General features: G+C 43.5%; 1 protein-coding gene across 1 annotated transcript in view; it reads left to right on the forward strand.

The window, feature by feature from the left end:
* The window catches only part of SPAG17 (sperm associated antigen 17), a 234,388-nt gene that overhangs the window by 59,114 nt on the left and 160,957 nt on the right, over nucleotides 1-14,317 (forward strand). The window contains exon 4 of the mRNA XM_046019408.1: nucleotides 13,142-13,273. Coding sequence (XP_045875364.1) covers nucleotides 13,142-13,273 — 132 coding nt within the window. The remainder of the gene's footprint in view (nucleotides 1-13,141; nucleotides 13,274-14,317) is intronic.

Consider the following 14,317-nt stretch of genomic DNA (forward strand, 5'->3'; position numbering starts at 1 on the left):
TAGTGTGTGTGAAAGGAGTCCTAGGAAAGGAAAGCAACATGGCATGGGTTCAGATCATGGAAAACTGATCTGGAGCTACTGAGAGGATTCACCAGGCAGTAGGGGGACAGAGTTCACAGTCTGAGCCTAAGGAACGGAAATCTTCAGGGAGTGTCTAAACTGGTGGTCTGGCTCATAACTTCTTGGTGTTGCATTTCAGACTCTTCTGGAGTTCACAGAAGAAAATCCTAGCCAATTCTAGAAGTTAGCAGCAGATATCACACTGCTTAGAAGGTGTTATATTTAACCATCAATACCACCGTTTAACCCCAGTGCCCACGGGCAAGTTACTACATCCCGGGGGCCCATGAATATTTATTGGTAGGTTACTGGATCCTGACTCTGAGATGAATAACCATGTCAAATGATACCGCCAGAGGGGAGAATCAATACCTTTGCTGCCTCAAATAGACTGACTCCGGATTTGGGGCGAACACGAGGCTCTGAGAAGGCCGTTGGTTGATGAGCTGAGACAGGGAAAGCAGATCAAAGCAGAAAGACAGACTCATGACCCTCTAATGCTGTAGCAGATAGTCTCAGGATGGCACACCAAGAACTTGCTTTCTCAGGCCGACCAACCATCCTGCCTGCCAGGGACTTTTTGTTTTAGCTCTGAAAATACCACACCCTGGTGAACCCCTCTGTTGGCCATTCTAGCATTAGTATATAAATGACCTTTGTCCTAGTTCTTAAACTCCAGGGTATTTAAGAATCCCTAGAATGCTTGTTACAATTTCATACTCTCAGGCCCTCACCTCCAGAAGTTGATTTGGTAGTCTGCGGTGTAGATCCTGGGCCATCTGTATCTTTAATGATGGTCCCAGCGATTCTGGGCTGGGTGGTCCACAGGGCACACCAGAGGAACACTAATGGGGACTGATGTGGCATCCATCTGCTCATAAAGGTCATTGTTGGTGGGCAGCCAGGAGACACCCATATTTTATATGCCTCCTTTCTAAGTAATGAGTCAAGGAGTTGAAGAAGGGACAGGAGAACTGGAAAACAAGTCCTCTCTATGGGACCAGTTTGGGGTCAATTTAAAGCTGGGGGCAACTCCACCATTCACAATCAAGCTAGAGAAACACTACAACTTTCCCATAATGGTGGAAGAACAAAGTAAGCTGGGAAAAAGCAGAGAGTGCTGACACAATGAAAACATTCTTCACCCAGCAGGACATTAGCAGAAATCCCACTGCAGGCTGTCTTCTGAAATGGGTAATATGGTGACTCTATATTTAAAAAAATATATATATATATATTTTTTTTTTGAGGCAATAACTTAGAGTTAGCAAGGGATTCTGGGTGAAACAGGCAGCATGTGGGTTCAGTGCACTGGCATGAAAGGCCACAAAGGAAACCAGGTATGAAGCAGTGGCTCCCAAAACTGAGGTATGTCCAAATCACCAGAGAACTCATTGAGACAGAATGGGAGCCCCAGAGTGGCAGCTTCGGTTGGTCTGGGGTGGATCTCACCAATCTGCATGTCCCAGTGGGTTTCCAGGTGATGCTGCTGCTGCTGATCTGGGAAACACACCTGGATTATCTCTGTCTGTGGTGGGTTGTTTTTGTTTTTTGTTTTTGGGGTTTTTTTTTTTTTTTGGTTTTTGGCTTTTTTAAGGTCTCCGTTAATCTGAAAGTATGAATCTCACCATATCGATATCAACTTGGTCACCTTACTCCTACCTTCTAAGTTGAGCAAGTAGAACTAACACTGCCTTAAGCCAAAGAGAACGTACTGGCTTGTATAATGAGAAGCCCAGGCAAGGCTTGGGATAAGCATAGACCATGGTTCCAGCCCCACTTCCTCCAGGCTCCCACCCTTCCTTTATCTGTGAGGCGGCTGAGGGAGGTGACATGGCGGCAGCAACATTTCCTCATGCCTTTTCCCAGAGCTCTGTCATGACAAATCTAGAAACCCCAGAATACCACTCCTCACATCCCACTGGCCTGAACTAGATCATGGGCTTATCCTGAACCAATCCTGGATGGGGTGGCAGAGGGGCTAGGATCACTTCCAGTAAAAACAGGTCTGCCTGTGGAGCCATGGTTGCCCTGAGGCACATGGGCCAAATAGGGGAGGGAGCAAATGCCTGAAAAAAAGCCAGATTCTCCTAGGAAGAAAGCAAGGATGATGGGTGTGCACCCATCACCTCTGGTCTGGGAGGTGGAAAGTGGTATCCAAGCCAAATGACAAATGATGCTTCTACTGCTCTGGTGTCGGGGGCTGGACGTGCAGGGAGCAGCCTGTTTAGACAGCTAGGTCTCCGATGACTAGCAGGGTCTCAGGTATAGGACTCAGACTGAGGCAGGATTTCAGGAGAATGACTTAGGATCTAATGAGGAGGAGGCTAGAAAATGGAGGCAGCTGCCAGCCTGGGTTTCTCCATTTCTAAGTTAGTACCCGGCCCTGGGACAAGACACAAAGGGAGCCTTAGGGAAGGTAACTGTCAAGGTTTACCCTCTTGGAGTTCTTTCTAGCTGAGCCTGACAATTAGATTGGCATCGGTCAGATGAAGGAGAAAAAACATACACACTGCCGTAAGTTTTATGTGATGAGGAGACCCTCCTAAGGAAATGAAGATCCTCAAAAAAAAAAACCCTCAAAAACCTGCAGGTCTTTATATTAAGTTGAACAGAGAGGCAATGTGGAAAAGTCGGTAAACTCTATGGGGAGGCCAAAGGAACGTAAGAATTATTTTAACGAGGCCTGTTTTTATAGAATTCTGTCTCACCTTCTCATCCTTGATAGTGATAGTATTTAATTTCCTCTGGTGTGGAGAGGGCATCTTTCACATGGAAGCTTTTATCTACTATTTTCGTTAAGAAAAGGGGGAGACCAGAAGCCCCTTCTTGTGCCTGCTCTTTTTTTTAAGTGTTTTAGTTTAAAATAATCCTTATGCCAAAGTGGCATATTTGGGGATGGTGTATTCTGCCCTCCTCCATAGCCATGAGGATCGAGAGTTCTTTTTTTTTTTTTAATTTATTTATTTGACAGAGAGAGATCACAAGTAGGCAGAGAGTCAGGAAAAAAGAGAGAGGGAAGCAGGCTCCCCGCTGAACAGAAAGCCCGACTCAGGACTTGATCCCAGGACCCTGAGATCATGACCTGAGCCAAGGCAGAGGCTTAACCCACTGAGCCACCCAGGTGCCCCAGAGGATCAAGAGCTCTGAGCCTCAGGTTCCCACTAGGTGTCAGTGGATAAAAAACAAAAAAACAAAAAAACAGCTTAGCTACTCAGATTGGAGGAGCCAGGTTAGGGCCAAATGAGTAAGAGTATCAAGAGTATTTAAACATTAAATATTGGTCCAAGAAGCCCTTCGGGGTCACATGGGTGGCTCAGTTGGTTAAGCACCTGACTCCTAGTTTTAGCTCAGGTCATGATCCTCAGGGTTGTGAGATCGAGCCCCATATTGGACTCCATGCTTGGTGTACAATCTGCTTGAGATTCTCTGTCTTCTTCTCCCTCTGCCCCTTCTCCCTGCTCTGTCTCTCTCTCTCTGTGTGTCTCTTTCTCTCTCTGTCAAATAAATCTTAAAAACAAAAATGAGAAGCCCTTCATCCCTCCAGCCAAGATGAGGATTGGGTGTGGAGACTGGGGAGGGGCTGAGGCACTAGACGGGGGTCCAGCAGCCCCAGCTAAGGGGTGAGAAGCCCGCCTGTAAGGCCACAGAAATGGTGACAGGGAGCAGGACTGGAGCAAGATCATCTGGCTTCTAATCCCAGCTCTACTACTTGCCGTGTGATCACCAGGCCTCACTTTCTTTATCAATAAAATGGGATGACAAGCGTATCCACTCAAAAGGAAAGGCAAGAATTCAATGAATTAGAATACCTGAAGTCCAGTCCTTAGATTAAAATAAAAACAACGTGGTTGTTAGAACAGTCCTTGCCCTTTGTGTAGTGAATGCTATGTGACCATCTGTGATTGAGAACCTACTTACAATCTATGCCTACAGCTTTGTAATCATAGCTAAAAACATTTGAAAATAATAATTTGGAAGACAGCATCCTCACACTGATTGAGTGAACATACGACATGCCTACATCCCTATATATTCCGTGAGGGATTTAGAAAAAATGAGTTAGGTAAGGATAAGGATCTGACCTGGGAGCTCCTAGAGAAGACAAACCCTGGATGCCAATAATTCCAGTACAAAAGAGCTAACCCCCTTAGGAAAGATTGAAAAACGTGGTAGGATTATTCAGTTGTAGCTTCCATGACAAGCTGAAAAAAATAAGAATGGCTTCAGGGTGTGTGGCAGTATTGGGGGCTAAGGAAAAGATCTTGATCTACCAAAAAAAAAGAAAAAAGATTTCCATGATTATGGAACCATGTGTTACTCTTATACACCTAGAGCTAATGTGCATATGAACTTTCTCTATCATTCGCCCATATATTATCATACGCAGCTTCACGTGCCTTTACGTGTCTTGTAGAAATACAAAAACTGAAACCCTCAATAAAAAGAGGGAAGCTTTGCATTATCCTTCTTGGGAAGAGTAATCCCAACAAACTTTTCTGAAAGAGAGTTGTGCGCTTTTTTGACATGTGCATATTAGATGTTGGAAATGCACATCTCCTTTGGGAAATCCGTCACATTTCAAATTCTACATGACCGTGAAAGCAAAGATCTGTTCTACCTTCCATGTATTTGTTATTGCTGCTTCTGAAACTTCCTTACAGCCCCAGAGAAGTCTTAATCCCTGTCAAATGTTATTATGTTACCGACTTTTATGTAGTCTTGAAAGGGGTTGTTTATTTAGTTTCAGTGACTTCTTGTTACTGCCAAATATTATTTCATTTCAGCACAGATGTAAGGGGTCCAATGACTGGAATTACTTTACAGCCCTGACGCTGTCGAGAGATGGATACCAGTTTAATTATGGACAGCTGAAAATGATCTGGGAGTCACCTGCTATGGGTATTTATCATCATTATGAACTTCTCACCAAGCTGTGGTCTGAGCACCTTCACAACGTTCCATTTGCATTAGACAGGCAGTGCGATCCCTGCGGAGCCTACCTCTTCTGTGACCTTTAAACCTATGTATGGACAGCTTAATATGGCTTGATTATTTTCTTTTCCTCTGCTCAAAGTAAGAAAATATGTTTCAGTCATTCCCATTCTTTCCCTTTCCTCTTTTTCTGTCTCTCCCGCCACCTCCTCTCGCCGCAACCCTTACCCTTCCAGCTGTTTTTCCAATTATGTCTCATTGGAAATTATTCATTACTTAAGGAATGCGAATTGGGTAGACAAGACGTGTAGAGGATCAAGTAATGCAGTGACTGCAATATAGCTGGGCACTCAGTACGTGCAGAAGGAATGGAGGAGGGATGGAGCCGAGGGAGAAGGAGAGGGGCACCGTGGGATGGGGGAACGCTCTTCGTAGGATTCCTCCAGCTCGCATTTTAAGAGAAATTAAGAACAGCAACCTTCTTCCTTCCTTCCCCCCGCCACCATTGTATACTGCGCCACAATAAAATGCGTTTTCACACCTTCTCTATCTCTGCTTTCCCTAGATGGATCTTGGTTTGTTTTCATCAGAGTTGAGAAAGGATTAAATGAAAGTTGAAGCCAGGTTACCACCACCTGATGATAAATTTAAGGTCACTGTCTATCCACCAGCCTAAATGTGCTTCACCCCATTCCTTTCCTCTTTTGCCCAAGCTGGGCTGTAAAGCCTTCAAGAATTCCAAAATTTTTCCCCCCGGAGATAAGAATAATTACAGCAAGAGCTGAGTTTAGTGAGGGTTTACCATGTGTCTGTCGCTCACCATACTGTGTCTTTTTAGGCGTCATTTCATTCGATTCTAGTTATGTTCTATTTCTGTAAATCAGTGGTTCTCAACCAGGGATGGTTTCGTCCCTACGGGAACATTTAGCAATGTGTGGAGAGACCTCTGGTTGTTGCAGCTGGGTAGAAGCCATGATTGTACCAAAACCTCCTGCAAGGCACAGGAAAACCTCTGACAACAAAGAATTACCTGGTGCCAAATGTCAGCGTGCCACTGTTGGGAAACCCTGCTGCAGATTAAAAAGCTGAGATTTAAGGGGAATTCAGTTGCTTGCCCAGGGCCACCCAGTGGTGTCCGAGAAGACCAGAATGCAGGTGCAACCTGGGCTTTCTCTTTACATTGCACGGAAGTTACCATAACTTCCAGCACCTGGTTTCTCAGCCTTTGTACCACAGGAGCTGAAATTCCCAATAGGATTGTTCCATATGAGGGCATCTCCAAATAAGCGGGCCTTTTCAGTCATTTACAAATCTCTTGTTCTTCCTTTTCATCAAATGTGCAGAATCAGGCCCATCAATCATTGGAAGTTTTGTAAAACACACACCCGTGCACATGCACACACATGCCCACATTTGTGTGTACACACACGCTAGGGCAATAATTCCTCTGACTTTTTAATGTTATAAGCAGATATAACATATAAGAGTAAAGCAGAACACATAAGCAAATAATGCTGCTACCAAGCAGCAAATTTTGAAGATGGCACATACAGTTACACACTCCGCTTTGATGAACAAGTTATACTTATTTAATCTGACATGTGTTTAATGATAAATGTAACACCCTGTGTTCTGCTGATTAGATAGAAATGGTAAATAGTCAACAGTATTTCTTTTTAAAGTGCCAAGCAGAAGTGTTTTTCTTTTTTACTGATTCTTCAATTTCCCACAATCTCAGTTTTGACACTTTTTAGATATAGAGTATTTTAATCATCTTGATCATCCCCAAGGCAGCTGTGCACATAAACATACACAGTCTTGTGCACACTTGCATACAGATACGTGTGTGCACAGACACACATTTGCAGACACACGCACACACAGACCAGTCCCCGGTCTTATTCCTGGAGCTGTTTCCTTTGTCTTCATCTTCAACATGGTACCCAGCTGTCCCCTTACTCTTTTTCTGCCCCACCCACCCACTCACTCCCCCTCTCAGATGCTCCTCCGACCCTGATCCCAGGGAGATTTCCATTTTCCCTTCAGATCCTTTCTTCTGTAGGACCTAGTCCTGGAATCTATCAGCCACACCAAGCAATGAACCCCAAGGGCTGGTGCTTGGGAAAGCTGTCAAGGCCCTAAGACCAGGAGCACAGAAACCAGATTTACCTTCGAGCCAGGCTTAGGCACTGCAAGCTTTCAGGTTGGCAAAAACAGCTGCCTGCCACTCTAAATTCTAAACAGCCACACCTATTACATATTGTTTGAAATTATTTCACAGTTTCTAGTCCTCTTCTTCCTATAACTGTGGGATAAAATCTTAAAATACACCTAACCCGCTGGTATGAATGAAGTTCATTCAAAGTGAGTTACCAAGTGAAAGCTTTTCTATTTTAGTAGCAAGAGGGAGTTGGAAGGGAGAAAGGCATCGGGTTCTTGGAGGAGGAATGCAGCAGAGGAGAAAAGGGTAATACAAAGAAGCCAGAAGCAAACTGTATCTTTCCCATTTTTGCCCCATGACAACCCTGTTCATCTTCACTTTCCCGGGTCAAATTTCCCTGGTGGCCAGAAACAAATACCTTAGCCTGGGAGTCATAGATTTCCATTACCTTTCATTCTGAGCCCTCTGTAAATCTGAATATACCATTATTATTTAATAAGTGTATTTAAGCATGGCCTACATTAATAACATTTGGAAAGATGGTGCCAGATAGGGTATTTTTCCTTTCAGTTTTGGGGTAAAAGGACAGAGTGATGGGATAATTAAACATAATTTAAATGAAGTACTATTTTTTCCTACCTTTTGCTTCCACACAGATCTGCTCTGACCAAAACAGCAACCACTAGCTACCTGTGGTTATTTAAAATTCAATTTTAATCAACTAAAAAATAAAATGAAAAATTCAGTTCCTCGGACAAGCAATATTCAAGTGCTTGATAACTACATGTGGCTGGAGGCTACTATTTTGTACAGTCCACAGAACATTCCAGCATCACAGAAAGATCTGTCGGCATGGATCTAGACAAGAGAAAGGCTGGAGAATACTCAGTGTTAAGGAGTTGGGGGGGTGGGAGGATACACCCCTTCCCAGAGTAGTGGTGGGGGGAAGAAAAATGCTATGAACTTTTCAAATGTTGATTTGGAAGAAGCTATAAATATTTAAAAGATATATGCACTTCATAGAAGGAAAAACCTGAAATTGAAACATGTCCATCATTAGGAAACTGGTAAAATAAATGCCCAAATGTCCATACAATAGGAGACTATGAAAATAATTTAAAAATATAAGCATAAGCAATACATGTCAGCACAGAAACTGTCATATAACTTTGTGTGTAAAAACACAAGTCGCTTGACCATGGGAAGCATAATCCCAATGGTATTAAAACATACAGGAGACACACATGTATGTTTATTTATGTACAGGAAATTATATAAGGATTCACAAGGATTTCCTTCTGTATAGAGGGGATGGTGGAGCGGGTTGAGGACACATTTTCTTTTTGTTGGACATCCTTCTGGTACTGTTTGGACTTCTGACAGTGATGATGAACTATCGCACTTAATCAGTCATATAATAAGGAAATGAGCTACTCAAAGCAATGTGATACCAAATGAACAGAAGAATACATACATACCTATAAGAGTTAGATCTTCTGTGTGTCAAAATCATTTGTGCAGTCCTGTGTTAGTTGGATGGAGTCAGGGTGCTGGACTGTGTTCTGTTTGCCGGGGTCTTTGCATATCCAAACCAACCCTAAGTCATTGACTCAAGGATAATAGATTCAATGTGAAATCATACCCCTGTGCATTATTTCAGCTGCTGTAAACAAACATCATGGACCCCTAAGGAGGGCCCTGAAATGAAAAGCCTTTTTTTGTTGTTTGTTTGTTTTTAGGAAAACTGGTGGCTGCTTGGAGTTCCTAGAGGGCTGTCTTACCTCTGTTCATTCCTCTCCCATCACCCCACCCTCCTCTGCCCCTCACAACCACACTTTTCCCTCCCCTCCAGCACCTTCTTCTGTGGGCGGCTCCAAGCAGGAGAAATGTAGATCCAAAATCTTTACCCTTGCTCAGAACTCACCTGCATTCAGTATAACCATGTTGGTAAAGATTCAAGCTGCTCCGTATATCTCCTTGTAAGCTCAGCAGGGAAACCAGGCAGCAGGCCTCATGGTGTCCTATCTATCTGTTTATCATCTGACATATATATATGTACACATGCATGTATGCACATGTGTTTGTTTGTGCATACACTTGTACACATGCCTACATTTGGTTTCCACGGGAATCTGTGAAGCAGTTCTAACTGTTGTCCGCAGATGCTGTGCTTACTGCCAACGTGAGAGGAAGCACAGAGAGGAGGGTTGGGAGAGGGAAAGGGAGGGCACTAGTGTCTGTGGGTGGGCCTGATCCCCAGGCAAGGAAAGAATTTAGCTTATTTGATATATTTTTGTTGGACCAGCTCATTAGATAGTAAATATGACATAAGTCTTTGAGCCAGGTCAGCAATAAAGAGGGAAATGCTTTTGTTTCTTAGTATGCACAGAATCACGAATTTTCTAACAAAGGGCATGTACCCTCAAAATAAGATCTTCACAGATGTGAGAAAGCCCACGTGTCTTCTTTCCTCAAGCTCCACTCCCAAGCTAAGTTTCCCCTTACACCAGGCTTTCCCAGAACCAAACACCTTTGGTAGATTGGCCCAGGCTTCCCCCTCCAGCCCTGGCAGCCCCAAAGTCCTGGCCTGAATAGATCCAGGAGACTCATACAGGCCTTGCCTGGCAATAGTTCTACCCCATTTTAATGAGTCTCATTTGCCCATAAGACTTATTTTTAAGTTTCTGGTTCATGCCAGGCTCATTTAGTTGGTATTTCGGCTTGACAAGTACCCGGGTTTTAACCCACTTTAGAACTGTTTTTCTGCCTCATTCTGGAAGTTCTGGTTTTTGCCTGATTATTCCCCAACCCTGACCAGCTCATTGCTCCCATTTTCTCTTGACTTGTGTCCCTTATCATCCCTATACCTACCACAAGTCAGTCTGTCTCCTCAGCAACCACGCCCACGCGAACTCACATTGAGCAGATAATGGACAGGTAGCCTTTACAATGATGGAAGGTTGAAGGCTTGATTATTATGTCAATTACTTCAGGTAAAGTGAGGAAGGAAAGTCTTTCTGGAATGTTCCGCGAAGAGTTCCATTTCCCTCTAAATGCAGTTATTTCTTCTTTCTTCAAAGACTCATCCTTCAAACAAAGACCCTCTAAGGATTTGTTTTTCATCTGAGACCAACACCACTGACTCCTAATGGGATAGAATTGTGAATGATGGAGTGTGAGAAGAAAGCTTTTTCAGTAGAAATGAATCTGTAAACATTTTTCTTTCTCTGCCTCTTTTGGGAGTGACCCACAAACCATAAAAAAATTCAGTCTCAGATTTTGAGTTCAGCAGAGACTTTCATTTTCATGAATTATCCCAAGGATTGGGGCACCTGGGTGGCTCAGTCGGTTAAGCATCTGCCTTCGGCTCAGGTCAAGACCCAGCATCCTGGGACTGAGACCCACATCGGGCTCCCTGCTTGGCAGGGAGACTGCTTCTCCCTCTCCTCTGCACTTGTGCTCTCACTACCTCTGTCTCTCTCTCAAGTAAATAAATAAAACCTTTAAAAAAATTATCCCAAGGATTCACACCATCATTCTCTTTGGGGGAACCACACAGGGAAAATGGAGTCGAATATCCTCTGAGAAGCCCTGGGGAAGAACAGGTATGCCCGGTTTCTGCCTCTGCTCCTGGTGCCACCCACATGCACTGCTGTGCCTCGTTGACATGGAGCCTGCCTCCATGGGCTGCCCCAGGGCTCTTAAGGGAGGACGGAACATCCATCGAGCCCTCCTCGGTGCTGCCTTGCCCTGCCACTTCTCTGACTCACTGTGTGTCCATGCGTCAGAAGAACATGGGTACCCAGTGATTCCAGTGACACTTCCCATCACTAACCTCCCCATTTCACCGTAGGATATCATGGTTATTTTGATGCCATGCCAGATTTTCATTTTCAAACAAGCTCTGTATAGATAGTTTCAGATGGACCAGAAATAACTTTTATGGACTGCAAAATACCTTTCTCTCGGGACATTTTGTTGTGCTTTGAATACATTTTAACACAGTGAGGTAACATTCATAGACTTGCAGAGACACGGGATTAGAAAGCAATTCCAGAGACGTCCCATCCATCACCGTGACGCCAGGCAGGCTTCACCCAAACCATCCCAGACAGAGGTAAATATCCTGTGTTCACAGGTCATCAGGAAAAGAGCCTCCCCACCACTCTTGGGTAACCCATTCCAGGGTTGACTTCCCTTCAACACTGTCATTATATTTGTATTACCGGGCAACGCCCCGTATGAGACTGCTGTGAGTTTCTTAAAAGCCAAATTTGTGTATTTTGAACCAGATGTCCCAAAACAGCCTGACTGTCAGCACACTGTTGAACTGGTATTGAAAAATGTCATTTCAAACCAAATACATCTTCCCTTGGGGGTGGACCCAACTGGACAGCTTTCATTTAACGTGTGACTGTCTGTCCCCTTAGGACTCCCTTCACTCTTGAATCTGGTCATCATTAAATGGAGAGACTCTGCAGGTGTACCCTCATGCTTTCCTGCTCCCAGAAATCACAGCTGTCAGGTCCCTTTCCCTAAATCGTGGTAGTAGGAGCAGAGCTGCCGTAAAAAGCAAAGCATTCTGTTTCATGATGGGTGTTTGCTTAGACACACGCTAAGCTTTCTGACGCTTAGTTTGTTCCTTTGGTTTTCAGCTTTAAAGGAGTCCTTTTCCCTGGCCCTTCCCCTTCTGCGATGCAATAGGTCTCTAAGAGGTCCAATTACATTTTGGCTTGGAATAATCCACCGGGCCTTCTGCAGTTAGAAGCAAAATAGTAATCTCCCCTTCTTTCCACTATTTCCTTTGGCAAAGTGGAAAGTCCTCAGGAACCAGATCGGTCAGGAAAGCCCTGACCAAGAGCTGGTATGAACCTCAGACAAGACGCAGCCTGATGAGATGCCGTGTGCGCAGTCATTGTCTGAGACAGAGGGTCTGAAATTGACACCATATGCGCCCGGAGGAGTAATTGCTCTGAAGGCGGGAGAAAAACAACATGTCAGAACATTTTAGTAACACCTAATTCATCTCGAGGTTATAAATAAATCTTAATGCTTGCCTAAACACAAAAGTCGAAAAACACTTCGACCAGATCACTTTTGTGACAGTGCTTCCGGCAGAGGTGGACTTTATTAGGGAGACAACACGAATAAAGAGCAATGCCTAACAACTTTTTATAGCATATTTTACATGATTTTATTTTTTTGCAGTACATAAAGTGGTTATAGGGCTCCAAGGACAAGGGCCCAGATGTTAGAGAGTTGTGTGAAATTTAGGGGAAACAAGCTGTAAAAAGCGCAGTCATAAAACAGGCTGTCAGTGCCACACATCTGGACGATACAGCTGTATGTTCCTAGTGGCTGTCGTCACCCAAAGAAAACTCAGTAACCTCATGTCACCCCAATTAGGCTGCATACCAACAGGATCAACATTAAATCGCAAGGGGGTGGGGAAGAAACATTCCTGTGGCAGCTCCGTGTCAAGCAGTTTTTATCTTTCATTTGAATTCGGTCACCAAGAAGTAAAAGATTGCTAACATAGCTATTGCCATTATTATAAAACCCTATTTAATTTCTACTGTTGTAATAAGTCAACGTTTGACAGCGTAGATGACTGGCTATACCAAACAATAGACTTTCTTTAGCACGAAACTGACCTATCAGTCATCCTAAAGGGAGCCCCTGCGTATCTTTCCTCTACCCCTTTTTTGGGAGTCTGAGTCTAGCACCACTGCAGGAAGCACTTTCTGCCTCTTTGGAAAAATAAGTTCATTTTCAGATGACCCAATTTCTGTAAAGTAGAAGATAAATGCCCCTCTCTATGGCAATGGGGAATTTTTCTCTAATGCTTTTGGCCAGCAGTGAGACACCTTTGCAGTAGGATGAATATCATAAAACTGAAATACCATTTCATCTTTTCCTCACCACCAAACTGAGCCAAAGGTTATAAAATGCCACTTTTTCTATTAATTGTGTGTTTCTTCATAGGTGTTAATAGCAGCAAAGGCAATTATGGACAGCGGAGAGAAATTAACTCTACCACTGATAGGGAAACTCTTGAAATTTCAGCTTCTCCAAGTTAAAATGAAGGACCAGCAGCGACGGGAAAATGAAAAGAAGGTACTGTGTGATGGTGGGTCTTCTAAAGAGGGGAAACGGGAGAAAATGGAGCCAGGTTTCTCCTGGTCACTTCCTCTCTTCGTAAGCCTTCCATTAAGTGTTACCTGGCACGTTCAGCTGTCGCCTCGACAACAGGGAAAAGGCCATCCAAAGAGCCATTGGAGGAACTCTGTTTTCTCAAAGGCAGACCCTTTAAAAATAAATTTCCTTGGGCAGAAATAGGACAACAGTCAGAGCAAGCATCTGAGGTTGTTTTCCTAGTAGTCTATTTCCATGCCGGTAGCAAAGAAGGGAATCAAGGAGAGATGGAGTCAGTAGAAGTAAACGTCATGTGAAAAAAACCGCAAAGTCAGGCTCTAACTATTTAAAATATTTTATCTGATATTGAGTAGGAGTTCCTATTGAACTAATGGGCTACATCTGTACCTTCCTCAGAATCTGAATATTTCACCAGCCATCCATCACTTCTTCTCCCATATCACACGCCTGATTATTTCTTTACATGTAGATTTTTCATTTGCTGTTGGAAATCAATCTGTGTGTTTTCCAAAGATTCACATTTTCATCTGAAAAAACAAAAATAGTCTAAAATACCTTTAGCAAAACAATGTCAGGTTCAAACCCATTTGTTATTATCATTACTCAAAATAAGAGAGGTTTTAAGAGAGGTTTTTCTTATTTTCCCAGTCATGCTGAAATATTTTTGGAAAGTCAGATGTTTCTGTGTGTACATGTGTTATGTGTATGTGCGCATGTGTATACGAAATGGATTTCCATGTAAGCTGTTTCTTTATGCCCCTTAGAGGAAGAGGCAAAATCAGTTCATGGAAGAAAAAAAGGGAAAAGGGAGTATATTCCAATAATACCTTCCTCACCTTTGCAAGACCCCCAAATCTAGGTTTCCTATTCAAATTGGACTCTTGACAGGATAATTGTAGGACAAAATAATAATGCCACGTTAGATTTGTGGTAGAGGGCTTTATGTTTTTCAAAGAGATTCCCCATATAGCATTTTACTAGGGTGGCGCGTATTGTTTCCCGGGG

This window comes from Meles meles, chromosome 1, assembly GCF_922984935.1.
Source record: "Meles meles chromosome 1, mMelMel3.1 paternal haplotype, whole genome shotgun sequence".
NCBI classification, from domain to species: Eukaryota; Metazoa; Chordata; class Mammalia; order Carnivora; family Mustelidae; genus Meles; species Meles meles.